General features: G+C 46.4%; 1 protein-coding gene across 5 annotated transcripts in view; it reads right to left on the bottom strand.

Annotated features, from left to right (window-relative positions):
* Positions 1-129: 129 nt before the first annotated feature.
* Positions 130-26,197, bottom strand: part of DPYSL3 (dihydropyrimidinase like 3) — a 157,950-nt gene continuing 131,882 nt past the window's right edge. For 4 of the 5 annotated variants that reach the window (XM_032627694.1, XM_032627695.1, XM_032627693.1 and 1 more), the window contains exons 7-14: positions 23,361-23,429; positions 18,746-18,866; positions 14,801-14,957; positions 13,985-14,126; positions 9,852-10,022; positions 8,455-8,634; positions 4,824-4,986; positions 130-3,375 (exon numbers count right to left, since the gene is read on the bottom strand). In XM_032627694.1, coding sequence (XP_032483585.1) covers positions 3,287-3,375; positions 4,824-4,986; positions 8,455-8,634; positions 9,852-10,022; positions 13,985-14,126; positions 14,801-14,957; positions 18,746-18,866; positions 23,361-23,429 — 1,092 coding nt within the window. In that variant the 3' untranslated portion in view covers positions 130-3,286. The remainder of the gene's footprint in view (positions 3,376-4,823; positions 4,987-8,454; positions 8,635-9,851; positions 10,023-13,984; positions 14,127-14,800; positions 14,958-18,745; positions 18,867-23,360; positions 23,430-26,197) is intronic. The other variant, XM_032627691.1, reaches the window with a different exon arrangement.

Raw genomic sequence — 26,197 nt, 5'->3', positions numbered from 1 at the left:
CCCAAATTTTCTCAGGGTTTACATCAGATGTGCCCTCCTACTAATAACCCTGTCAGTTCTATGGTACAGTTGTCACACTTTAGGTCGACCGGCATGACACACATAGAAAAAGGCTACACAACCACAGCTGCGATTTTATAGTTATTTTAATAACCAGGTTTACATTAACAGTCACTTGATGAACTTTTTTTTCTTAATTTCAGCTAAACTCAAAACACAGTTTTCTTCACGGTTCAAAGCAAACAGCTCTTCGCGTTCCAGAGCTGCCTCACAGCTACCACAGATCACAGGGAGATTTACTGTCTGTCCATAGTCACCAGACACAACTGAACACCCACACACCATTTCCAAAGGGGAACTTAAAAGGAATGCTGGCTGCTCAGGACAGCCCATGTGTACACTGGGACTCGAGCTGGAGTTTTCCAGGGGAAAAGGCCTGAGAAGCTGTGGCAGGAAGCTGCTGGGAAGATCTCTCAGGGGGAGGCCAAGTGCAGGCTTGGGATTGAGGCCTGTGGAGCAGAACATGACTCTCTGCGTGAAGTCATGAAGAAAAAGGCCATAGGATGGCTGGACTTTGAAGAAACCCATTCTCAGGATAACTACAACACTGCCATCTTTAGAAAACTTAGAGGAAATATCTCTAGTGGGGCAGCTGATTTAACAGTTCTACTAATACCTTCTCAGCTACCCAAGATGGTGGCTGCCCCAGAGAGAAGCCCAGGTGACTGACATCCCCCCCTTAGAGAGGGGCCAGGCCAAGAGATGAGACAGCAAAAGAAAGCTTGGGGGAGACGGAAGACCCGGCATGGCCTCCCACACGTGGATGAGATGCCAGGGAATTCTGAGAGGGCTGTGACTCACCGCCATGTTCTCTTCCTAAACCCTTAGGACAGGGCTCTTGAACGGGTCTCATAGAACAGGGCACATTTGAATATAAATTTTAACTTAAGTAACAAGGCATCAGAAATCAAAGTCAAGAATATGGTGGGAGTTTTCTTGGAGTTCTCAGAACTCTCTATGCTTGGAAAGTTACTAATTGTACGTGAAGACAGGGAGACTTCCTCAGATCCTGTTGCCCATCGTGAAGACATATAGGGGTTGTTCCTACAGCATAGGAAACCTGGGTAGAATATAAAGTTCTGCTTGAGTGTTTCATTCAGAAGTCCCAAGTGCAACCAACTTGGCCATGAAAGATTTATTTTTCAAAGCACAGAGAGGTCATGGGGAGGATGAGTTGGACTCAGGCCGGGTAAGAGCAACAGAGGGCACACAAGTGGATGCTCAGACTAGAGTCATATACGTGTCTTTTCCTCCATCTGGTGTTTATAGCTGGTACTGCAACGTATCCTAAAGCCCAGCCCAGCCAATGAGGCATATATACAGATGCTTCAGATCTGACTAGCTCCTCTGCTTGCAAAACTGTCATTCTGAGTTCTGTTGTACCACAGGCCCCCACATCTTTGAGTTACAAATCAAGAGCTACATCCTCCCCTTCGCTTATGTTTCCCTTAAAATAAAGGCACCGTGAAAAAGCCTTAAAAACAACAAGACTCCTTTTATGAAAGGGAAATCATCTTTTTCATGAGTAGAACAGAAAGTAGCTTGCTAGGGAAATCCTCTTCCTTGGCTATTTCCAAATTCCTTTTTAGCCACGTGTCCCCTTTTCTCTGGTCTTATTAAAACTTGCAGAGATAATGGCTTCTCCTATGTACCTGGAAGGTGCTCGAGGCCTGCTCTTTTCATGAAAGTATTTAGTACACAGAGTTGCGGGATCTACCAGCTGGATCCCCTGAGCACCGAAGTCTGATCCCAGGTTGAATCTATTTTTCCTGCATATGGGCCTCTTGGTTCTACAGATTCTCATTGGGCTCACAGAACTTGCTCCAAAACTGAATTTTCAGAAGTGGCATGATAGGGAATTGGACATTCATGTCTGACAGACAAGGTGGATACTAATGCTTTATGCTAATTTCCTTTACGTGTCATGTCACTTCCACTCACTGGGAGATTCTGGTACTAAAACAAAAAGTTCCCCTAAGGGATATGCTAACAGGAGGGGAAAGAGATGGTTCAGAATTGACAAAGAGAAGCACGGCCACAGAGCTTGCACCTTCTGCTCCAGACTGGCTTTCCCACATCCCTGCTGGCCTCCCATAGGAGCTGAGACTCCCTATTAGTAATAAAAGCTAGGGAACATCTAAGCAAACAAATTTTTAACAATAATGACAAAAAAATCATATTCAATCATGGATGTGCCTGGATCTTAGGAGATCAAGAGAATCACTCACCCCTGGCAAGAGAAGCCCATCTCAGCTCCAGTCCTAACTCGAGAAGCCCCCTGCTTGCCTCGGTTTGCAAAGAGCCGTGAGAGGTGAGCTCCAACACGTGTTTAGAGGGAGGCGCTTTTTAAGCGTGGCTGCCCTCCCCCCAGGGCCTGTGCTGTGCTCCCAGCTGCTGCCTTTTAAGAGCACCAAAGAGGCAGGGAGGGCAAGAGCAAGAGAAAGGTCCTTTCCTCTCTCCCCTCTTCCTTCCCAGCCCAGGAAAGAGAAGAATTTGAAAGCAACAGTGAGAAAGAGGCCCGACCAAACACTGGCACAACCAAGCAGGTGGAAGCAATGGTTGGGTTTTGGTGGTTTGGTGTTTTCATAAAATGTTCCAAGGGATAAAATCTACTAGGAGGGGATGTGACAAGGTCCAGAACGCGAAGACTGCCTGCCTTCTCCGCAGACCCCAGGGGACCGTGATGGCGTGACAGCTGCCCCGAGTGGCCATCTTCCGTGGAAATCAACGTTACTTCATCAACACAATACACAAGACCCCTTATGCTCACCCACCCGCCTCCCCCGCACACACCCTACCCCAGTCCCTCTGAGCCCTCTGCCTTGCTCTGGGCTCCCACCACCCACTCACCCCAAATAATTGGCGTCCCTTTTGTTCATTTTCCTGACGTCCCAGCTTTGTCTGTCCCCTTGTCATAAGATGCAGCACTACACACGCTCTCAACACTATATAGCGGAGGCTTTTACCTTAGTGGCCTGATTGCATGCATGTAAATGGGGGGGAGGGGCGTCCAACAAATCAAGGCTATGCATAAACAGAAAACAAAGCAATAATCGTAAAGCTAGGCAAGCGAGCGTTAACATTGGAGAAACATAAGGCTTGAGGCTTATTGATTCTTTAGATCGAAACTGTTTGGATTCACTTTCCTTCTTAAATATTGGTGTACCATTTTGGCTTCAAAAGAATCGCTTCTTGCTTCTGCCCCTCTCTTTGGGGGAGGGGTCGCTTAACTCAGGGATGTGATGTTAGAGCGGCCTCCAGGGGGCGCCACGATGCGCTTGCTGGCCGAGCGGACCCCCTCATCCACTTGGGTGCCTGCAGGTGGCAATAAGTTCCCAGGGATTAAAAAGGGAGAGAGACAGGGGGGTGTGGACAAGAGAGAAAATGGATTAATTTGAAGAGTGTAAGATATTAAATGCCTTCCTCATCGCCCAAGAAACTTCCGTTCCAGTCTGTCACAGCTATTCCAGGCTTTTCATACCCACCATCCTGAAAACGAGCCTTTGCCAGGAAAAGCCAGGGTCTTAACTGGATTTCATCGGACCCTCGGCATCATAACAGTGATAATAAAAAGAACAACGGGAATGATATGAAAAATAGCTGCTCGCATTCGTTTTGACGAGCAACGTTTGAAATACTCGTCAGATCATTCCATTCAGTCCTCACCGCTACCCTTGAGGCAGGTACTGTTATTACGTCATTTTACAGAGGAGGTGACTGAGGCTGTGAAAGGTTAGGCAACCTGCCCAGTGTCTCACAGCTTGCAGTGGTGATAGTCTGGCCTGGGGCCGCAGCTAAAAGGAAACACTGATATGATATGCACTCATGTCCTTTCAGAAAGGAGCCAAAACAAGTTTACCGGTGACGGTGGCCAGGGAGCAACGAAAAATGGAAAAACACTGAAAAATTTCTGGCAACTAGCATATGTGATCTCTGACAACATCACCTTAACTTTTAGCACTTTTCGTCTGCCTCCCCTATGGCCCGTTATGTCTTTTCCTCCCTATCTTCCTGTTTCTCCCACTTCTTCCTCCTCTTTCTTCCCCACAGATACTGTCCCTTTACATGTCTCTTTCCTTTTTTGTCATCTCATTTCCCTCACTTTACAATTTTCAATATAGTGATGCAAATCTACACTTATCTTTCCCCATTTTAAGGCTACTGGTTATTGAGCAATTGAATATTTTCTATGAATATCATAGTTCTTAAAGATTCATGATACAGCTAAGCCATGGTAAATGTTCAGTAATTGCTAGCATTATCATCATGACAAGGAAGGGGAGAGTAGAATTAAAATCCTAGATTAGAAGAAGCTACTGCAATTTGAGCATAAAAATAATCTGAGCTATCTGGTAACCTGCGCAAACAAAGGAAAGAAAGCATACTGCTGGGCTCTCTGTCTAACGCAGAAAATCACGCTCAATTCATAAGGAAGTCATCCCGGCCCCGCCCCGCCCCGGCCCCGGCCCCGCTCCGCCCCCGGCCCCGCCCCGACCCTCCCCCGGCCCCGCCAGGTGTGATCTCTAAGCAGAATTGGCCATCACTTAAACCTGATCTTTAACCTGGCTGAGCCCTGGCTTCCTTTCCCACCAGGACTTCTCTTTGGTTCAGCAAACCTCCCAGCTTGCGGCCCTGTGACCATCTCCCTAGAAGGCAATCTGGGTTAGCTCCAGGCATCACCGCTAACCTCGCAGCGCTGAACTTCCCCTCCCCCTTCCGTCCTCCCCGTTTCACTACCTTCACCATCAGCTTCTCCAACTCACCTGACAGGCTAAATCCGGACTGATGGAGGTTCCTCACAGGCGGGTTGGGCCGCGTGGGAGAGCCCCGGGTGGAGCCGGCGGGAGTGCCCCCCTTGGGCGTGGTGGTCAGGTCAAACACTGGCCCGTCATACATGCCCCTGGGCACTGCGTGCAGGTCCGCCATCTGCAGCAGAGAAAGCGGGCAGCAAAGTTTATTCGCTCAACAGTTAAGGGTGTGTTCTAGGCAGCACAGAGGTGGCAGTGAATTAAGTGCATGTAGTGAGAGCCAGAAAGTAATAATCATGTTATTTTTACTAGGGATGCAATGTACAACATGATAAAGATACTTAACACTGCTGTACGCTATAAGTCAAATCCTAAGAGTTTTCATCACAAGGAAAAAAATCTTTTTTCTATTTCTTTAATTTTGTGTCTATATGAGATGATGGTGTCCACTGAACTTATTGTGGTACTCATTCCATGGTGTGTGCAAGTCAAACCATTATGCTGTACACCTCAGACGTATGTTTGTGCTGCACAAGTCCATTATATCTTGATAAAACTGGAAAAAAAATTAAAAGGTTATTTTAAGGAAAGGAGAAGCAGTATAAAATAAATAATGTGGGGTGTTGTGATAGAGTGACCATGGAGGTGGCGGGTGAAGGCCTCTCCAAATAGATGCGCTTCTATCTTAAGGACCAAAGGAGATTGTTGGTGGGGCCAGGGTGGAGGGAGGGAGGGAGGGAGGGAGGGAGGGAGGAGCTGGGGGAGGTGTGGATGGCAGTGCTCTCAGCAGAGGAAACGACAGTGGGAACGTCATCAAACAGAAGAACCACCCATGCGGCTGGAGCAGAGCAGGTGGGAAGGGTAGCAGTTTGAGATAAGGTCATAAGTGCTGGCAAGGACCGCATGGGAGTTCCATCCTCACGCTCCTCAGCACAGATCAAATGCGGCTGTCCTCACTGACAGTCATTGAAATGACCGTCCTCATTCAGTGGGTCTGACCCCCTGGCCTCTGGCTGTGGTCCCACAGCACCTGCCCTGGGACCGTGGAACCCGCCAGCAACATCAGCAGACGCCAGGCGTGGTGGAACCAGAGCTCACGGTCACATAGAACAGGGCGCCTCCCGCAAAGGTGCTCACAGTCTATTATGCAAACACTGCAAGACCACCCAAGGCAGCAGAATGGCCGGCGCACAACCTCTGCCTGTTTCTTATCATTGCCCAGAGGTGAGGCAATGAGGACACGCCGACAGCCGACATCACAGGACAGCTTGTTCTAAGATCCAAGGAAGCTGGCCACAGAAGCTTCCCTCGCATCCATCAGTGACTCAGGTGCAGGTGCAGAGGCAAAGCTCACCAAATTTTCAGATGTTAATGATTCAGGTGAGATGATGACTATATCTGTACTCCCCCCAAACCTTGACCAGTAACTGTATTTCATTAACATCTCTTGGGGTCCAGAGGCTAAGTCACATTCATGGAAATACAAAACTGATACCTAGGACGTTTGAGTTTCATTCTCTTCTCTATTAGGCCAAAACCGGAGTGTGGAATTTTACTCCATACTAATTACCTTTAAAATACCACTCATAAAGAGAGAAGAATGGTGAAGGGATTTAGAGCACTGTCATGAATGAATAGCGTAAGGATGCAGGGATATTTAGACCGAAGGACAGATGACTTTGGGAACACACAGGTGCTCAGATGGGTTTAACTCATTCTGTGCAGGTGCCTGGAGCAGAACTGAGCTTGGTCGGCTGCAGGGAGGTAGACCTGCAGAACGAACAAAGTTCGTTCTCCTGTGGAGGCCACGGATACGGCTGCTGCCACCCATTGGGCTCTGGAGGACATGGATTCTCTCTGGCTTCTACTCAACAACTGCCTCGGTAACCCTACATCTGAAACTACAAGGAACTTCCCCAGTAGGAGCTCAGTGATTGGACAACCAAGATCATGCTGGGGCTATTTGCATAAAAAAGGCTTCTCAGAATTCTGAATAATTTATTTCAATTTATGTTTATGTCTCCATCATAATTCTAGAATCCTCTATTTTTGATTTTATAACTGATTGGATTATCTGTTCCCCTTCCAATAAAACATTAAATTTGAAAACAAAAACAGACAAGGAAAAGAAGTTCGTTCTCACGGGCAGGGGTGGGCAGCTGCCTCATGAGATGGGAAGGCCCCCTGTGTTGCCAACATCCACCCAGAGGCTCGACGACCACTTACTGGGGTCTAGAAGTCGGGCGGGGCACTTACATATTGAGTTTCTGTGATTCTCTCTCTAAGAGGTACTGCAGTGGGCACCCATTTTCTGTCCCCAAGCCCCCGCCCCAATGTCGCCACGACTGAAGACTCATTCTCCCTGCTGGTGTGGGTGTTGGCAATAGGAAGGGCTCACTGGAGTCCCACCCAAGAACTGCCCTCAGATGAAGAGAACCGCTAGGCCCAAAGCCCCACCCTCTGCTCCGGGGCAGCCCACATCCCATACTGGTTTGTAGGTTGGCGGGTGTGTGTGTGTGTGTGTGTGGAGGGAGTGAATATAAGGCCCAGACCCCTTTCAAGGACCAGCCCAGCTGAGGTCCAGCTGAGGCCTTGGTTACAGCTGCATCCCAGCCTGACTTCTCCCTCTGCCCTGTTCTGCTTCCTTCATTTGGCCACAAGGGGTGATCCTGAAAGCAACACCCAGGAAACCTCCTGTGTGAAAATCTCCCCTTCGGAGCCTGTTTCCCAGGCAACGTACTCTGCAGGGAAGTTGGAAACCCCTGGGGTGGGTCCAGGCACAGAGGTGGCATACGGTTCTGTTTCCTCTGGCCTGGCCCCCAGTGACTTACAAAGGGAGCCGCCTTCCTCCTCCTCTCCCACCATCTCCCCCATCCCATGTGCACAGATGACTTTATCCTGTCTAACAGACGAGGTCAGCACCACGGCTCAAATCCCACAATCCCAGAGCTGGTCAAACCCTGTTTTGAGGAGCCCTAAGGTTTCCCTACAGGAAGGCGACCTGGAGATGAGTGTGGGGATAGGAGAGGCAGCTGGAAAGACAGAGTTCTGGGCCTCACCCCTCCATCAGCTAGAGCTACTCTGTCTGTAACGTGTAGGGAGGTAGGCAGACATGTACACAAACATGTACCCATATGGCTGTGTATGCATCTACCTATTTATCTGTGAAATCAGGGACATAAATAAGATTTTATATGAACCACAGAACTTGCTAAAAGAGTTATAAACATTTGCGCCAATGGAGCAGCATCAGACAGATGCGGGATGGAACAAGGAGGGGTGGGTGTGGACTGCTGGCTCTCTTTGTAAGCCTTGAAGAGTAAATTATTAACAAAAAATAGATACAGACTTTATTTTGAATTATTAAAATGTTTAATTACTTTAAGGAAAAGCACTCTAAAAATGGAGGGAAATCGTTTGCAAAAAAGCTTTCTTTAGCCAAGAAAGTTTCTGAATCCCCCTTTTATAGTCCATTAAATCTGTGCAATGGTCCTTCGGGAAGAGATCGGTGCTGTGAATTTCTTTGGGAGGATCTAGAGCACACAGACCCCTCCCAGTCTCATGGTTCCCGTCCCTGTGCTGAATGGGACACAGAGCCCATCCCTCCCCCCCCCCCCCCCACCTCTGGGCTCTGCCTGCTTCTCACCTTCCTCCGGGCTTTAATGCGCTTGTAGACATAGTCCGAGAAGGGGCTGCAGGGAATGAAGCGGCCAGCCCCCTGGGTCACGTGCAGGTTGCCATCTTCCAGCATGATCTTGCCCTGGCAGATGACCACCAGAGGAACCCCGCGCAGCTCCATCCCTTCAAAGATGTTGTACTCTGCAGCCTGGAGACAGGGGCGAGGGACAAAGCCTTGGTTATGGGTGTAGTAAGGCCAGAAAGAGGAACGCGGTTCTCCTGTGCTTGGGATCCTGCCTTCAGCACCCCTAGGAACTGACTCACCAGGTAAGCCAGGAACAGCTTACAAAGCATCTGCAAGCTTCTAGTGGGTGGAGGCCTCGGGAGATGGATGCTTGCTAAGAGTGGGCTTCCTGGCCAAGAGAAGCATCCAGTCTTAAGTAAGGTCCTCACGTGGAAGAACATTTTTGTCACTGGCAGTGTTCGAAGAGAAGGTGGATAACTACCAGAGATGGTGTATTTGCCATCTTGGACTGGGTAGATGGGTTACATGACCCTTAAATCCCCACTAGCTTGAAATTAAACAATCTAATATGACACAATGTTGAAGCAAAGGCCACTGCCACCCCAAATGGGCTTCTTCCCTACCTCCTTCATTTATCCAATAAGGGCAAGGCATTATTGAAAAGTGGTTAAGGATATCAGCTTGGAGTCAAGTTATCTGGGTTTGAATCCTAGCTTCACCATTTACTTGCTGTATGAATTAATCTCTGCATCTCCACTTCCTTAATAATAGTGCCCACCTGAAGAAGACTGTTACAAAGATTCAACAAATGAAAAGCACAGTGCCTGAGACATAAGTGCTGGAAAAATGCTCTTTTTACTAACAAGCATTGTATTTTTAAAACCCTTTCTGTTAGGTACCGGGCTTTAACTGTCAGCTTTCACATGGAACTCCTCATGAGGAAGTCATCAGAGCTGTTCACCAATTTTTTTCCCACTCTTTCTCCTTCCAGGCACAAGGTATCCGTGTACTTCCTGACCTCCTGGAATAAAGTACAGCCTCCGGCCTGGCTCTGGTCAGTGCAGGCTGAGAGGAAGTGATATCTCGGAAAAGCTTTCAAAGCCATGTCCTGGTCCCCGACCTCAGCAATCATAGCACGTGTAGAGAGTTGGTGCCTCTACCAGCCCCCAACCCTGAGTGACTGTGATGGGCAGAGCCCCTCTCCTCTGCCGACACATTTTGGAAAGCAGGAGTGAGAAAGAAACTGTTGAGGTTTTAAGTCCCTGGGAATTGGGGGTGGTTTGTTATTGCAACACGTCCCTGCCTGACTATCCCGGTTCACCACAAACACACGTCTCTCACCACCACATTCCCTGCCCACATTCCCCACTCTGCTCCACTCCCACCTGCTCAGGTCTTACCGACTGGTGGTTCTTGGCAGAGACGATCTTGACGGCATCTGGATCCCAGATCACCAGGTCGCTATCAGAGCCCACAGATATTCTTCCCTTGCGGGGATACAGATTGAAGATCTTGGCAGCATTTGTGCTTGTCACGGCCACGAACTGGTTTTCATCCATCTTCCCCGTGGCCTGTTGAAACGTACACACACAAAATGGTCCATCTAGGGCTTCTGAGCTCAGAGCAGGGGGACCACAAAGGCCCACATATACAAAGAGGGACCTCTGAGACGGTGAGCACAGAAGTCCACCCAGCAAGCTACAGAATCAGCGGGGCTGCCACCATCACCCCGAGAAAATGGTTAAATGCATGGCTTAAGATGGAAGTGACGAAGAAGAACTACAATCCTGCAGCCTGTGGAACAAAAACCACATTCACAGAAAGACAGACAAAACGAAAAGGCAGAGGGCTATGGACCAGATGAAGGAACAAGATAAAACCCCAGAAAAACAGCTAAATGAAGGGGAGATAGGCAACCTTCCAGAAACAGAATTCAGAATAATGACAGTGAAGATGATCCAGGACCTCGGAAAAAGAATGGAGGCAAAGATCGAGAAGATCCAAGAAATGTTTAACAAAGACCTAGAAGAATTAAGGAACAAACAAACAGAGATGAACAATAGAGTAACTGAAGTGAAAAATACACTAGAAGGAATCAATAGCAGAATAACTGAGGCAGAAGAACGGAGAAGTTACCTGGAAGACAGAATGGTGGAATTCACTGCCATGGAACAGGAGAAAGAAAAAAGAATGAAAAGAAATGAAGACAGCCTAGGAGACCTCTGGGACAACATTAAATGCACAAACATTCACATTATAGGGGTCCCAGAAGGAGAAGAGAGAGAGAAAGGACCTGAGAAAATATTTGAAGAGATTATGGTTGAAAACTTTCCTAACATGGGAAAGGAAAGAGCCACCCAAGTCCAGGAAGCACAGAGAGTCCCAGGCAGGATAAACCCAAGGAGAAACACGCCGAGACACATAATAATCAAATTGGCAAAACTTAAAGACAAAGAAAAGTTATTGAAAGCAGCAAGGGAAAAATGACAAATAACATACAAGGGAACTCCCATAAGGTTAACAGCTGATTTCTCAGCAGAAATTCTACAAGCCAGAAGGGGGCGGCATGATATACTTAAAGTGATGAAAGGGAAGACCCTAAAACCAAGATTACTCTACCTGGCAAGGATCTCATTCAGATTTGATGGGGAAATCAAAAGCTTTATAGACAAGCAAAAGCTAAGAGAATTCAGCACCACAAAACCAGCTCTACAACAAATGCTAAAGGAACTTCTCTAAGTGGGAAACACAAGAGAAGAAAAGGACCTACAAAAACAAACCCAAAACGATTAAGAAAATGGCAATAGGAACATACTTATTGATAATCACCTTAAATGTGAATGGATTAAATGCTCCAACCAAAAGACACAGGCTTGCTGAATGGATGCAAAAGCAAGACCCATAGATATGCTGTCTACAAGAGACCCACTTCAGACCTAGGGACACATACAGACTGAAAGTGAGGGGATGGAAAAAGATTTTCCATGCAAATGGAAATCAAAAGAAAGCTGGGGGCTTCCCTGGTGGCGCAGTGGTTGAGAGTCCACCTGCCGATGCAGGAGACACAGGTTCGTGCTCTGGTCTGGAAAGATCCCATATGCCACGGAGCGGCTAGGCCCGTGAGCCATGGCCGCTGAGCCTGCGCGTCCGGGGCCTGTGCTCCACAACGGGAGAGGCCACAACAGTGAGAGGCCCACGTACCGCAAAAAAAACAAAAAAAAAAAAAACAAAGAAAGCTGGAGTAGCAATACTCATATCAGGTAAAATAGACTTTAAAATAAAGAATGTTACAAGAGACAAGGAAGGACACTACATAATGATCAAGGGATCAATCCAAGAAGAACACATAACAATTATAAATATGTATGCACTCAACATAGGAGCACCTCAATACATAAGGCAAAGGCTAACAGCTATAAAAGAGGAAATCGACAGTAACACAATAATAGTGGGGGATTTTAACACCTCACTTACACCAATGGACAGATCATCCAGACAGAAAACTTAATAAGGAAACACAAGCTTTAAATGACACAACAGACCAGATATATTTAATTGATATTTATAGGACATTCCATCTGAAAACAGCAGATTACACTTTCTTATCAAGTTCACAGGGAACATTCTCCATGATAGATCACATCTTGGGTCACAAATTAAGCCTCGGTAAATTTAAGAAAATTGAAATCATGTCAAGCATCTTTTCTGACCACAACACTATGAGATTAGAAATCAATTACAGGGAAAAAAAACGTAAAAAACACAAACACATGGAGGCTAAACAATACGTTACTAAATAACCAAGAGATCACTGAAGAAATCAAAGAGGAAATCAAAAAATACCTAGAGACAAATGACAACGAACACACGATGATCCAAAACCTATGGGATGCAGCAAAAGCAGTTCTAAGAGGGAAGTTTATAGCAATACAATCCTACCTCAAGAAACAAGAAAAATCTCAAATAAACAATCTAACCTTACACCTAAAGGAACTAGAGAAAGAAGAACAAACAAACCCCAAAGTTAGTAGAAGGAAAGAAATCATAAAGATCAGAGCAGAAATAAATGAAATAGAAACAAGGAAAACAATAGCAAAGATCAATAAAACTAAAAGCTGGTTCTTTGAGAAGATAAACAAAATTGATAAACCCTTAGCCAGACTCATCAAAAAAAAGAGGGAGAGGATTCAAATCAATAAAATTAGAAATGAAAAAGGAGAAGTTACAACAGACACTGCAGAAATACAAAGCATCCTAAGAGATTAGTACAAGCAACTCTATGCCAGTAAAATGGACAACCTGGAAGAAATGGACAAATTCTTAGAAAGGTATAACCTTCCAAGACTGAACCAGGAAGAAATAGAAAATATGAACAGACCAATCACAAGTAATGAAAGTGAAACTGTGATCAAAAATCTTCCAACAAACCAAAGTCCAGGACCAGATGGCTTCACAGTTGAATTCTATCAAACATTTAGAGAAGAGCTAACACTTATCTTTCTTAAAAAAAAGAAGGAAAAAAAAAAAAGATAAAGAAGATGGAAGTGACTGCTCTGGAAGTACGCATTTTTTTCTGGACATGTACATACATTTACTTACTTATTTATCCCTTCTAACTCCAAAAAGGATTATAGACAGTTCACAGTAAAAACAAATGTAATTATCAGCCCATATCTCAGATAATATGTTTGTATTTGCATGGACACAGGATAAATATGGAAGAACCTCACCCAAATGATAACAATGGCTATCCCTGGGTTGTGGGATTATAAGTGAGTTTTGTTTTCTTTCATGTGTGTACTTTTCTGTACTTTCCAAATGTTCTTTACTGAACATGTATCATGTTGGTAATTTTAAAATATATATTATTTTTTAACAGTTCCAGGTAGTGCCAAGATAAATATACACACACATTCATAAATAGATAACAATGTAAAAAAAAGACCAAAAAAATCTAAGTTTGTAAGAGAAGAGACAAAAATATGTATACTTTCCCCCTTCACAAAACAACTTGGGTAAGGAAAGAAGAATTTAGTTTAAAATCTAGTTTTGCGCTTCCTGGGAGCCAAGAAAAGGGAAACTCGGATTACACTGTGTAGATATGTACTCTATTTGGCTCTGAAATGAGTGGCTTCAGGGTTTTAAAAATAAAACAGAGGGAAGTGATCAACTTAATAATGAGTTATTTATTAATTTTACTCAAATCTTAGGAAGTGACTTCATTTGCATGACTTTTTTTTTAATTTTTCAGCTTCTGTGATGTTAAACAAGGAAAATAAAACCAGGCCACTTTGCCAGAAGACTCTGACAGACAATCACCTGTACAGCCCGGATGACCACACACCACTCCTTGGTGAGCAAATGACCTGAGAAGGGACATTCCCAAACCACCTGAACCACCTGGCTCCAGAGACACCTGGGCAGGTATGAGGCCTCCTCTGTGCCCCCAGCACCCCCATGACAAGGCAAAGAGGAGCAGCGGCAGGGGGCTCTGATCTGGCCCTGGATGCCCTCCTAGGACCTTGGTCCTTACCACGGCCTTGTCCCAGATGACAGACATCCGCTCTTCCACACCGCTGGTGCCCTCGGGAATGGCTGTAAAGTTGTCCTTCCCGATGGCCTTCTGGGCAGTGCTGAAGGTACAGTGGGCACTGCCGGAGAGCTGCAGGTCCCCACTGGCAAAGGAGAAAAGCTCCATGTGAACGGGGAGGCTAGAGGCACCGCAGGGGCCCAGAAATGAGGGTCTAGTGTAGGCACGTGGAGTGCCATGACTTGAGTTTGGAATCCTTCTTCTCCCTCTCGCCAACTATGCGAACTTGGGTGAATTTCTTCCCCTCCCTAGGGCTCAGTTACCTTATCTGGAAAATGAGGGGGTGGGATTAGATCACCTCTTGTGTAACAAAAATGACCCACATGAGTGATGGGACTTATCCACAGAGGGCAGCAGCAAACTAGTCTCCCTGTAATTTTGGTTAGGTGGTCATCAAAACTGAGCAAATGATTTTGTCTCCCGGACCCCCAGTTGCTCAGTCTGTGAAATGGTGATAACAGTTCCTCACTCACAGCGTTGTTATGAGGAACAATGAGATCACACGTGTAACCTCACCCTAGTGCTCGACATACAATACGTATTAACTGCTGTTACCATTACTAATATGATCACTGTAGTATCTTTTAAAATACACTAGGGAAGAGCCTGTTATCTGTGCTCAGCACTGCAGGGGAATTCTCGATGTTTATTCCTCACTGCAGACTCTAGTCTAGCGGATGGATGGGCGGCTCCAGTCTTCATCCCATCGTTCCCAAGATGCCTCCACACAATGCCTGCTGCTTGTCATTCTGCACCAACCTGGCCAGCAAGGAGTTGATGTAGTCAGGGGTAGTTGGGTCAGGACTCAGAGGCGGGGAGGTCACAAACGCAGCTGCCTTGGCCCAGTTCTTGCTCCAGTAATGGGTCCCATCCGTGCCCAGGCTGGCGGTGATGGGCTCACCAAAGACCACGTTTCCTGCAACAGGTAGGACAGAGGTAATGGGTGATATAATATATGTGCTGCCCTGGGCCGGGCTCAGATAATCATAGCCCCTAAGCCTACTCAAGGCTGTGGCTCTGGAGTCAGGCAGGCCTGGGTTCAAGTCCGTGTTCTCCCACTTTTCTAAGCCTCTGCTTTTCTATCTTCTAAATGGGAACAATTCTGTATTCTGTAGAAGCCACTGGTTGCAAGATGCAGCATCAATTCTCAAATTCTGAGGCAAATTAACATTTGAGGCAAAAAAAAAAAAATATATATATATATATATTAATTGGAAGATTCATCCTCATTTCAGAAATGTTAAAATGTGGAATAAATAGGTCCTGGGGCTTCCCAGGTGGCGCAGTGGTTGGGAGTCCGCCTGCCAATGCAGGGGACACGGGTTCACGTCCCGGTCCAGGAAGATCCCACATGCCGCGGAGCGGCTGGGACTGTGAGCCGTGGGCTCTGAGCCTGAGCGTCCGGAGCCTGTGCTCCGCGACAGGAGAGGCCACAATGGTGAGAGGCCCGCGTACTGCAAAAAAAAACAAAAACAAAACAAAAAACAAAAATAGGTCCTGGAATTGATGAAATAAGACGACGTCTACTTCTCAGCCTTGTGAAAAAGAAAGGTTTGGCATACACAAAGTGTCTGCCACATAAGAGACGCTAAGCAAATGTGATTTCTTTTACACCTCTTACTCTTCCCCCCTGTAGAAGCCCAAAGCCCCATACGTGCCCACATCACTGGGAACCACTACATCCTGCTGTCGCAAAGACATGCTTTGGTTCCACAAAGTAAAACCAATTCCTGAGGATGACACATCTTATTTGCATCATGTTTGTTACTCCTTAACCTAAAGCAATGAGTAATTTGCTCAAGGACACCCAACAACCAGGGACACAGCAAAGCTGAGGTTAGCTTCCCAGACCCTGTGTCTAGAATGAGAGGCTGGAATGCCCAAACTAAGGAGAGGGGAGGAAGGATACTGGGACGTACACTGATCTAAACTGAGCTTGTGAAAGAAGAAGGGATAGTGATACAGAAGGTAAATGCTATCTCATAGAAGGTGGGTTGGTATCAAGTTTCTCTGTGCCAGAATCTTGGGCTAACGATTCCCGTGCAGCCCTTGGCTTCTTTAAGTTTGCTCCTCCATCTTCCACATTCAAGTTCCCCACAAGGTGGAAGTTTAAGAAGGCTCTATGGCTAGGATTACAGGTTTTGCCTTGCTTCAACTCCAATCAATTTTAGGTTTTAGTTGCCTGGATTTCTGTGTTGGGAAGAATTCTAAATGTGCTTCTGGTCTCACTAGAAAAGGCTCAGGATTGATTTGTGATGTCTGCCATGGGCAAAAGAAGGAAGCAATGGCAATGATTCATATAGGACAGACCTGTTCTTTGGGGTGGCAGTGAAAAGGATCCACATAGGACTAAAGAGAATTTCAAGGACTCTCCAAAAATATTTACCAAGCTAAAGCATATGAGACCAAAAAGAAATGAAGAAATGAAAGTCAAGGCAAGCATTCAAGTACTATTAAGAGAAATACAACCTTAAAAGTGGAAGACCTCTCCCTTTGGACTATCTTTAGACGGAAGACTAGAATAAGTAGAGATTGTAATTACATTATTGACACAATTGGATTTGGAGACTAGCTCTCCAAGCTGGGAGATTCTGGACAAGATGTGCTTCAATTTCCTCTTCTGAAAAATGGTGATAATAAATGCCAGTTTCTCCTGGTGCTTTGTGAATTCTACATAATAATACATTTAAAGTATTTCCCCTCAATGCAGGGTATACAGTTGGCCCTCATTAAATTGAAATTCCTAATGTTGATTCTGAGCAGCCGTGCAGAGATGCTGAGGAGCACTTGGGGATTAAACACCCTGGGGCTTAAATAGTCCCCTGGTCCAGAGGGAAGAGTGAACCCTGCCATACGCTGTCTTCCTGCTCTGAATGCTCTTGACTCCTCCCCTGAGAATGACGGTTCATGAGATGTTTATTGGCTTCCATCTCAGCAGCTGGTTTTTCATCACTAAAATAATGCCTCCCTTCCACCCTGGAGACACAGCTGTACTAGTTCTCCTTGCCAGAAAGTCATAAGCCAGGAGGCTAAGGGTGAGGAATTTTTCTACATGGAATTTAAAATAAGACCCAGCATATAATTGAAACACACTGTCTTTGAAGCCCTCAGGTCATCCGAGAATGGGTCCCAAGCAGGATGTGGCCATCAGCACGAGGCATGACAGGGTGAGGATAGTAGGTGGCCATGGGGAGAGGAGTGGAGGTGTCCCCGTGCACTTTTCTTTTCCTTTTTCCCTTCTCCAAGAATGGGTAAGCAGCACTGGGCTTCATTCCTGGTTCTGTCCTGATGACTCATACCCAGCGAAGCAGCCAGGCCATATCATATGGAGACACTTAAAAGCCGAGCGAGAAAACAGCAGGTTTCCCATGAGCAGGGTAAGGTGAGCAGGTGGTGCCCCAGAATCTGCCAGCTAGAAAGGCTGGCGGGGCAATTAGGGAGATTCCCCTCCCGTAAGAAAAGGGTCCCGTTTGCCAGAAGGTCAGGCAGCCAAACACTCGGCCATCGGTCAGCTGGGACTATTTTTAGCCGCCCCCGTCACTCACATGCGGAGTTGTACAGACCAGTTCTGGGTTTGGTAGATGAATCATTCAGCTTGGTCCCACGGGCACACGGCAGTCACAATCATACAGCCGGGCCTAGGAAATCCTCCCTCCCAACCAAATGCAGAGCCCTACGGCTCCCGTGTCTCAACCACACTCTGTTCACAAGGGAGCCCATTAGTGTGTCACTGAGGACAAGAACGGAAAGCAGGAGAGCAAGTTTTGAAATGAGGGTAAGCTTGAGCTTAGCACGAGGTGAGCAAAGGAAGCCGAGTTAACAGCCATGGAGAAAAGAAACAGAAGTCAGAAGGCCATGGGGACAGAGCCGCGTCATGAAGTCCACAGCGCTGGATGTCCTTTGGAGACCCATTCAATGCCTTCTCTGAAATAACCTGGGCTACCCTGAGTGGCTCAGGGGGTGGGACCTCCTCCCTGTACTCTGCCCTCAACCCTGACCAATCAATTACACCATCTCCGGAGCAGATATTGGTTCAGAGGTGAGCCCACAACCCAAGCCAAGGCAATGGCAGTATTCCTGGGGACTTTCCCTTGAGCTATTGGAAAAGATGTTCTCTACTCCCTCACCATGCCCCCACCAAGTGCAGAGGACAAGAACAGCTCTTAGCATTTATTCTTGTCATTGTTCATACTGAAAAGAGAGGAAAGCAGAGTCCAGAAAGGAATAACAGTGATAGAGCTCTAATATCAGTGTTTAAACCCCTTGATCCAGCCATGCCTGAAACACCCTCAACCAATAATTTACTTGTTTAAGTCCATTTGAGTAGGGTCTTTGACTGCTGCACCAAATATAATCTTCACGAATATGTCCATATATAAAGTTCAGATAACATGAACTGACAGTGAAAGATCACAGGGAGGAAAAGAGATGCACCAATTCACCAAAGAACTGATTCAAGCTGTGTCATCTCGGGCAGACCACTTACCCTTCCTGAGCCTCAATTTACTCATCTGCCAAGTAGTAGAAATCCTGGGATCCTGCCATCCACACAGGATGCAGAAAGGATCCAATGGGCTAACAAGGATGAGGGGCTTCCCTGAGAGCAAGGCAATGAGCAAAATAGGCACCATTTATACAGGACAGCCAAGGGAAAGGAGCCACATGGCTCGTTAGGGGCTCTGAGATCTTCGGAGCACAAATCACCTTTTTTCCTGGCTTGTGAGATGAGGTCGGCTGCACTCTTGCTCATGACCTTCGTGACGTAGAGAGGACAGTTGGTTTGGCTGGCGATGGTGATGGCACGGAACACAGCCTCAGCTTCCAGCTGCAAAAAAAAAAAGTCCCCGGGAGTCAAGGGGAGCACGAACCTCTCAGAGTGCCACTCCCCTGTCTCTACAAACTGAGAATGCAGTGCTGCACAGAGGTTAAAAGCCTGGAAGATCTGCAGTTAGACGCCCTGGATCCAAACCGCAGAACTACAGCTTCCCAGCTGTGTTGCTTTACTGGGCTTCTCAAAAGTGGAGATCAGCCCAGAGATAAACCCACCCACCTTTGGTCAACTAATCTACAACAAAGGAGACAAGGATATACAATGGAGAAAAGACAGTCTCTTCAATAAGTGGTGCTGGGGAAACTGGACAGCTACACGTAAAAGAATGAAATTAGAACACTCTCTAACACCATACACAAAAATAAACTCAAAATGGATTAAAGACCTAAAGGTAAGGCTGGATACTGTACAAACTCTTAGAGGAAAACATAGGCAGAACACACTTTGACATTAATCACAGCAATATCTTTTTTGATCCACCTCCTAGAGTAATGAAAATTAAAAAAATAATAAAAAAATGGGACCTAATTAAACTTAAAAGCTTCTGCACAGCAAAGGAAACCATAAACAAATCGAAATGACAACCCACAGAAAGGGAGAAAATATTTGCAAACAAAGTGACTGACAAGTGATCTCCAAAATATACAAACAGCTCATGCAGCTCTATGTCAAAAAAACAAACAACCCAGTCAAAAATGAGCAGAAGATCTAAATAGACATTCTCCAAAGAAGACACAGAGATGGCTAACAGACACATGAAAAGATGCTCAACATCACTAATTATCAGAGAAATGCAAATCAAAACTATAATGAGGTATCACCTCATACTGGTGAGAATGGCCATCATCAGAAAACCTACAAACAATAAATGCTGGAGAGGGTGTGGAGAAAAGGGAACACTCTTGCACTGTTGGTGGGAATGTAAATTGATACAGCCACTATGGAGAACAGTATGGAGGTTCCTTAAAAAACTAAAAATAGAGTTACCATATGATCCAGCAATCCCACTCCTGGGCATCTATCCAGAGAAAACCATAATTCAAAAACATACATGCACCCCAATGTTCACTGCAACACTATTCACAACAGCCAGGACATGGAAGCAACCTAAATGTCCATCAACGGATGAATGGATAACGAAGACGTGGTACACACACACACACACACACTGGAATATTACTCAGCCATAAAAAAGAACGAAATAATGCCATTTGTAGCAACAAGGATGGACCTAGAGATTATCATGGCCCTAGAAATTATCGTAAGTAAAGTAAGTCAGAGAGAGACAAACATCATGATATCGCTTAAATGTGGAATCTAATAAAATGGCACAAATGAACTTATTTTAAAAACAGAAATAGAGTCACAGACATAGAAAACAAATTTATGGTTACCGGGGTGGGGGAAAGGGGAGAGTAAATTGAGAGATTGTGATTGACATATACACACTATTATATATAAAATAGATAACTAATAAGGACCTACTGTATAGCACAGGGAACTCTACTCGCTACTCTGTAATGAAATCAACTATACGCCAATAAAAATTAAAAATTAAAAAAGGAAGTGGAGATAGGGAGGGTGTATCAGGGGACGGTGGGGTGAGAGCAGTGTCTGGCCAGAGTGGGCACTGCATCAGTGAAGCTAGAGTTTTCCCTTGGCCTATTCTCTCCTCTCCCTGTGATTATCACAAAGGCCACATGTGATGGAAGTCTTTGCTCCCCAGTCTGCCCAGGGCAGAATCTCTGGCAAAACACAATCCCAACACCAGTATGTATAAATAACCAGTGAAGGCAACTAGGCATTAAGTCCTTTCCTGCAGCAATGGGTGAATAGCGATGGGTTCGTTCCCACAGGCATTTCTTACACTAATAATTCCCAGGCTTCTCAACACAAAGATTTCTTTTATCACTGATTTCCTCCAGCCCACCCTAATGTAGAATTCACGTTTTCAAATATACTAACCGACCCAGTTGAATTTAATGAGTAAGAAATAATAAATCTTCCCTTATTTTATTAACAAAGCAGGATCTTAGAGCTCAGCCTCTCTCATGAGCTGGATCTGTGTTCTGGTTCTGCCACTTAGAAGCCAGGTGATCTCAGGGATGTTACACAACTTCCCAAAGACTCAGTTTCCTGGTCCATAAAGCGGGGATAATAATAGGACGTGACACACAGGGCTGTTCAGAGAATTAACAGAGTTCATCCTTGTAAGGCAATTAGCTCAATCCTGGAACAAGGCAAGTGTTCCTTGAAGGTCGGCTATTGGTTGCATTGCTGATGAAGGCTTCTGACCAGTGCGAGAGCCTGCGTTACCACCCAAAGCCCGAATTAGTCCAATTCAGCCCAACGCAGACACGCCGGCGTTTTTCCTTTCAATCAGCAACAGCTCCTTTTTAGATGGATATGACCCTCTGGTTAGCCATGCAACCCAACACTTTAAAAAATATCGAAAATAGCTTGCAGATACATGCCCAATGTTTGTATAACGCAAACCAGTCACTGCCCTTGGTGAGTGTGACTTAGGAGAAAGACTCTAAGAACTTGGCTGGTCCAGCCAGCATCCCCCAAGCTGCACTTTGTTCCACGTGGTGAGATGAAGATCCTGGAGCCCCAAGCACAGGTGAATGTGGCCACCTTCCTGAAGCACCCAGACGTCAGAGTGGCTGTCTCCGAGCTTCGGCTTCAGCTCTCTGAACGGCATTACTCCAGATGCTATCTAGGAGTGCTTTGAACTGAAGAGGGGCTTCAGAGCCCCTCCTGCGCCCTCCTTCTTCATGCCTGTGCTGCCCACTCCAGCTCCTCCACGACTGCAGTCCCGGCCCCTTTGATCTCATCCCCCCCGCTCCAAGCACCGCAGGGTTTTCAGCACCTTGACAACATGACTATCTTTGGAAGGTTACATCACCCTCCAACTTCACCCAAACGGGCTTCCAGTGTTGTCGAGATCTGCAGCTGAGAGGCTTTTTACTAAAAAGGAGATGAGAACAGGGAGGAGAGTAGAGTTGGGGGGGGGGGGGGTTGGAAAAACAAACCAAGGAACAAAAATAGACTCTGCTCAGAAATCCCCTGGCTGCTGCTGCAGAAATCGATCTTGCCAGGACTTCTCCACAGTGAACAGCATTGAAGAAGTTTCACAAACAGTACTGATCACCCTGGCCTACTCACACAGGGTAAACAATTTTCCAGTCCCTCAAACGTGATGGCCAGTGGCTTAATCTCTCTGAGCTCCTGCTTCTTTATGTAACGATAATACCCAGACTGGGGCAAGGATAACCGTTATCTCCATTAAATGCAATGAGCATAGTACTGGGTATAGGCAAATACTCCAAAGGAGGGACCTGGTATTAAGGAGACCGACTTTTCCGGAGGGCTGTGACTGTAACCTTGATCACACAATTATAAATTATTTCAACTGGCAACAAAAATATCATTAAACACAATGGAGCTTCTAGGGTGCTAAAAATGTTCTGTTTCTCCAACTGGGTGCTAGTTACACAAGTGTGTTCAGTTTGGGAAAATCCATTCCTTGATGAGAGGAACAGTATTCTCTATGTGTGCTACCTTTTCTTTTTTAAAAAGATCCTAACAGAGATAGCCAACGAGAATACTGTGATTTCTGGTTCTGGCTCCTTCTTCTTCCTGTTGTAGAGAGTACGGAGCTTGGGATGATACAACAGGAGAGGATTTGCTTTGTCAACATGGAGGGCCTGGAATTTGCTGCAGGTGCTAGACCCAGGCTGATCTCCCAAAGCCAGTGTGCTCTCAGCCATACGGGCAGCCCATTCCCAGCTCCAGGCCTGTGCCAGCAGCTGAAGTTGCTGACAGCTCAGAGACGTGGAATCAGCCACTAGTTACCATTCGTTGGTTCTTTAGCTCCTAAGCACTGATGCTAATCAGAATTCATCTTACACGTGGGAAAAGCGTACCTGGATGTCCTCATCACCATACACAAATCAACCGATATAATGTCTACGATAATCCCATTCGGCCCCCTGTCGATATTGTGCAGGACTCATAATATGGAATAAAGGAATAGTGGAAATGTCTGAGATTCACATGATTAAGAAAGGATTTAGATATTTACCAGTCCTACTGAGTAACAGTGCAACACCCTCCGACTTGTATTGTCTTTAGAGAGATCAGGGGCCACAAGTAAACACTCCCTTTCCACTCCTTTCTAATTTCCTCAGGGGCCTTGAGTTGGGTCAGTCAGATGTGGTCTTTGGAAGAAATGTTCCAGGTTCTGTCTGGTATTCACAGAGTCCCACCACCTTTCAGAGATGTTTGTTCACACACCGTACGTGTGTGTGCCAACAGAGGGGAAGCTGAACGCAAACACTACAATGTAAAATGGGCAGCAGGCCATAAACCAGGCTGCTGCGATGACGGGAGTCTCCCGGAAGATGAGGCTAAAAAAGAAGAGCCTCCATTGCTACTGCTTCTCTCCCTCCACCCCTCTCCCTACCACATCCTCCTGAAAATTACCTCCTCTGGTCTGCTCAGTACATGGCCTTCTGGGCCGGTTATCCCCATTTCCAACATCCGGGTTTGCTCCTAGAATGAGAAAAGAATGGAGAAGAGTTTTTATATGAGCTCAACCAAGGTTTGAAAGAGTTAGGCTGGTATATTCTGTTTTTTGTTTGTTTGTTTTTGTTTTTGCAGTACGCGGGCCTCTCACTGTTGTGGCCTCTCCCGCTGCGGAGCACAGGCTCCGGAAGTGCAGGCTCAGCGGCCATGGATCACGAGCCCAGCCGCTCCGCAGCATGTGGGATCTTCCCGGACCGGGGCACGAACCGGTGTCCCCTGCATTGACAGGCAGACTCCCAAGCACTGCGCCACCCGGGAAGCCCAGGCTGGTATATTCTAATCTAAAGATGTGTTCAAGGGAAAAAAAAAGAATCAGACGGGGATGCTGAACAAATTTGTTAACTCTATATCTGGAATTGCAAAACAGGGTAGAGTCTTAACTAAAAGAAGAAAAGAGCCTTTAGGGGTGGCTTTTTTTATTAAAAGGACGACAGTCTGTCAAAGTATCAAGTTTTTTCTCCATTACACGTCAAAAGTCGCACCAGCTCACTTATTCTTCATTTCTTCCAGATGCAGACACCTCTGAAAGGACACTGGCTTAACTCGTTTGTTTATTCATTCATGCATTTTGAAACCCATTCCTTCAACAAAATGTATTGACTACCCGCTCCGGGAGAGGCTCCAGGTTAAGCACTTGAATTAACTTCACGGAGCTTACAGTTTCCTGCTCTGTTTCTCGAAGTCTGCTCCATCCACCACCTGCATCAAAATCTGTTGAGTTGCTTTTGTAAAAGTGCAGTTGTCTAGCTTTACCCAGGTCTACCGACTCAGAATACATGAGATAAATTCTAGGCTTCTGTATTTTAATAAACCCGTCGGGCTTTCTCATGCTTTGAATGTTTGGCTATAATAAGCCGATTCAGAATTTCACCAGACTACATCATGCCTCTCAACAGCATTACCTGACTTAGCCTTTTGGTCAAATTCTATTTAACTAGGTTGTGGATGTGGCAGAGCTCTCTACCCCTCATAGCTGACGGCTAACTTCCTCAGACTCGGCCAGCTTTCTGGAAGCAGGAGGCTGGGCTAATCGGAGCTTGCACAAATCCTCAGCCGCAGATCTGCAGTTTTGCAGGCATTCACGCTCAAGCACTGAGGCCTGTTCCTAGGAACCTCGCGCTGGTGACACAGGAGATGAAGGAGGGAGTGAGCTGAACGAGGCATTGTCTCACCTGGAAACTATGAGATGCTCAGAAAGGAAGGGATCCCTTCGCCCTGGAAAAGAAGAACTCTCTTTTTGTTGGGTTTTTTTTTTTTTTAATTCACGTACATTTTTTAAAGAAGAGGAGGAGGAAGGTGCATATGCTATCAGCAACCACGAGAAGTAAAATGGTCACTGCCTCTCGCTCGACAGAACTGGACCAAAGGTCAGACAGAGGCTGATACTTCCAGCAAAGTACCTCCACTTTTCATTCTTCCTGTTCCATGTATCAAAGCTTAGATTACATACAATTTCTTCCAAACTCTGGTGACTTTTGACTCTGAACTGCCTCGTGAAGTCACACAAGGGTTGAGGTGTCCAACTAAAGCATCTTCCATCTCACACGATGCTCTCCTTCCTATCTGGTCCAAAAGTGCTGCGACAACGCACAGGATGGAACTCGCTTGAACGATGGTCTCCGAGCACATTCCAATCACCAGGGCAACTTTTCCATAATACACCTGACTGAGCTCTCCTATGACCTCCCAAATCTGGATCTCTGGAACCCGGAGAATCCCAGGGAGCGTTCCTTAAGCTCCACGGGTGATTCTAGTGCACTGCTCACGTTGGGACGGCCTATTCGCAAAGCCACGACGTCCCTATAGCTGGAAGGTTAAGAATAACATGTAGGGCTTCCCTGGTGGCGTAGTGGTTGAGAGTCCGCCTGCCAATGCGGGGGACACGGGTTCGTGCCCCGGTCCGGGAAGATCCCACATGCCGCAGAGTGGCTGGGCCCGTGAGCCATGGCCGCCGAGCCTGCGCGTCCGGAGCGTGTGCTCCACAAAGGGAGAGGCCACAACAGTGAGAGGCCCGCGTACCGCAAAAAAAAAAGAATAACGTGTAAAGACCCATGAATGCCACCTGACGTGGGTGGGGGAGGTGTGGGCACCTAGAGGCACCGATCGCTGCTGTAATTACGTCACAGTTTCGGTTGCTCCAAGAGGAAAGGGACCCTGTCTTTTTCACCGTTGGACGAAGGGCTAAAGACGCTGTACTCTCCGACTGCCCTTCCAGCTTGAAACTTTTTAAAATGTCCCTTGTTGGTACCCTTAGAAAATACTTCTTGCTCTTTAGTCACTTTGCATAACGTGTAGCAAAAACTCCGAGTATAGCAGCTGCCTTCATTTAAACAATGCGATAAAATCTTTCAGCTTGAGCTGAATTTAATAAACACATACACGAAACTCATCCAAATGGAAAAGAGCCCTTATTCTTTTCCTGACCGGGAACAGATCTTCCCAAGGTGGGGCGGAGGCGGAGAGGCGGTGCGGAAGCAGACACACTTCTGTGCTAAGAAGCCTCAAAAGGAAGCTGGAAAGGGGCTGTGAGTCGGAGTCCGTCTGCCTCCACAGAGGCTAGGATGAAGAAGCAGGGAGTCTGATTGCTAGGGCATCTGGAGGGAGGGCTGGGGCGTCTGGCTGCTGCACGGAAAGCTTGAGAATGGGGAGGAGAGAGAGCTCCACCACCACCAGGATGCCTCCCATGGGAGCAAGGCATCTGGAGCCTCTTCGGAAAATGACTTCATTATCTGGGT

This window comes from Phocoena sinus, chromosome 3 (genome assembly GCF_008692025.1).
Source record: "Phocoena sinus isolate mPhoSin1 chromosome 3, mPhoSin1.pri, whole genome shotgun sequence".
Classification (NCBI taxonomy): Eukaryota; Metazoa; Chordata; class Mammalia; order Artiodactyla; family Phocoenidae; genus Phocoena; species Phocoena sinus.
Note: the sequence above shows the minus strand (reverse complement) of the source record. Positions and strands in the feature narration are given on the sequence as shown.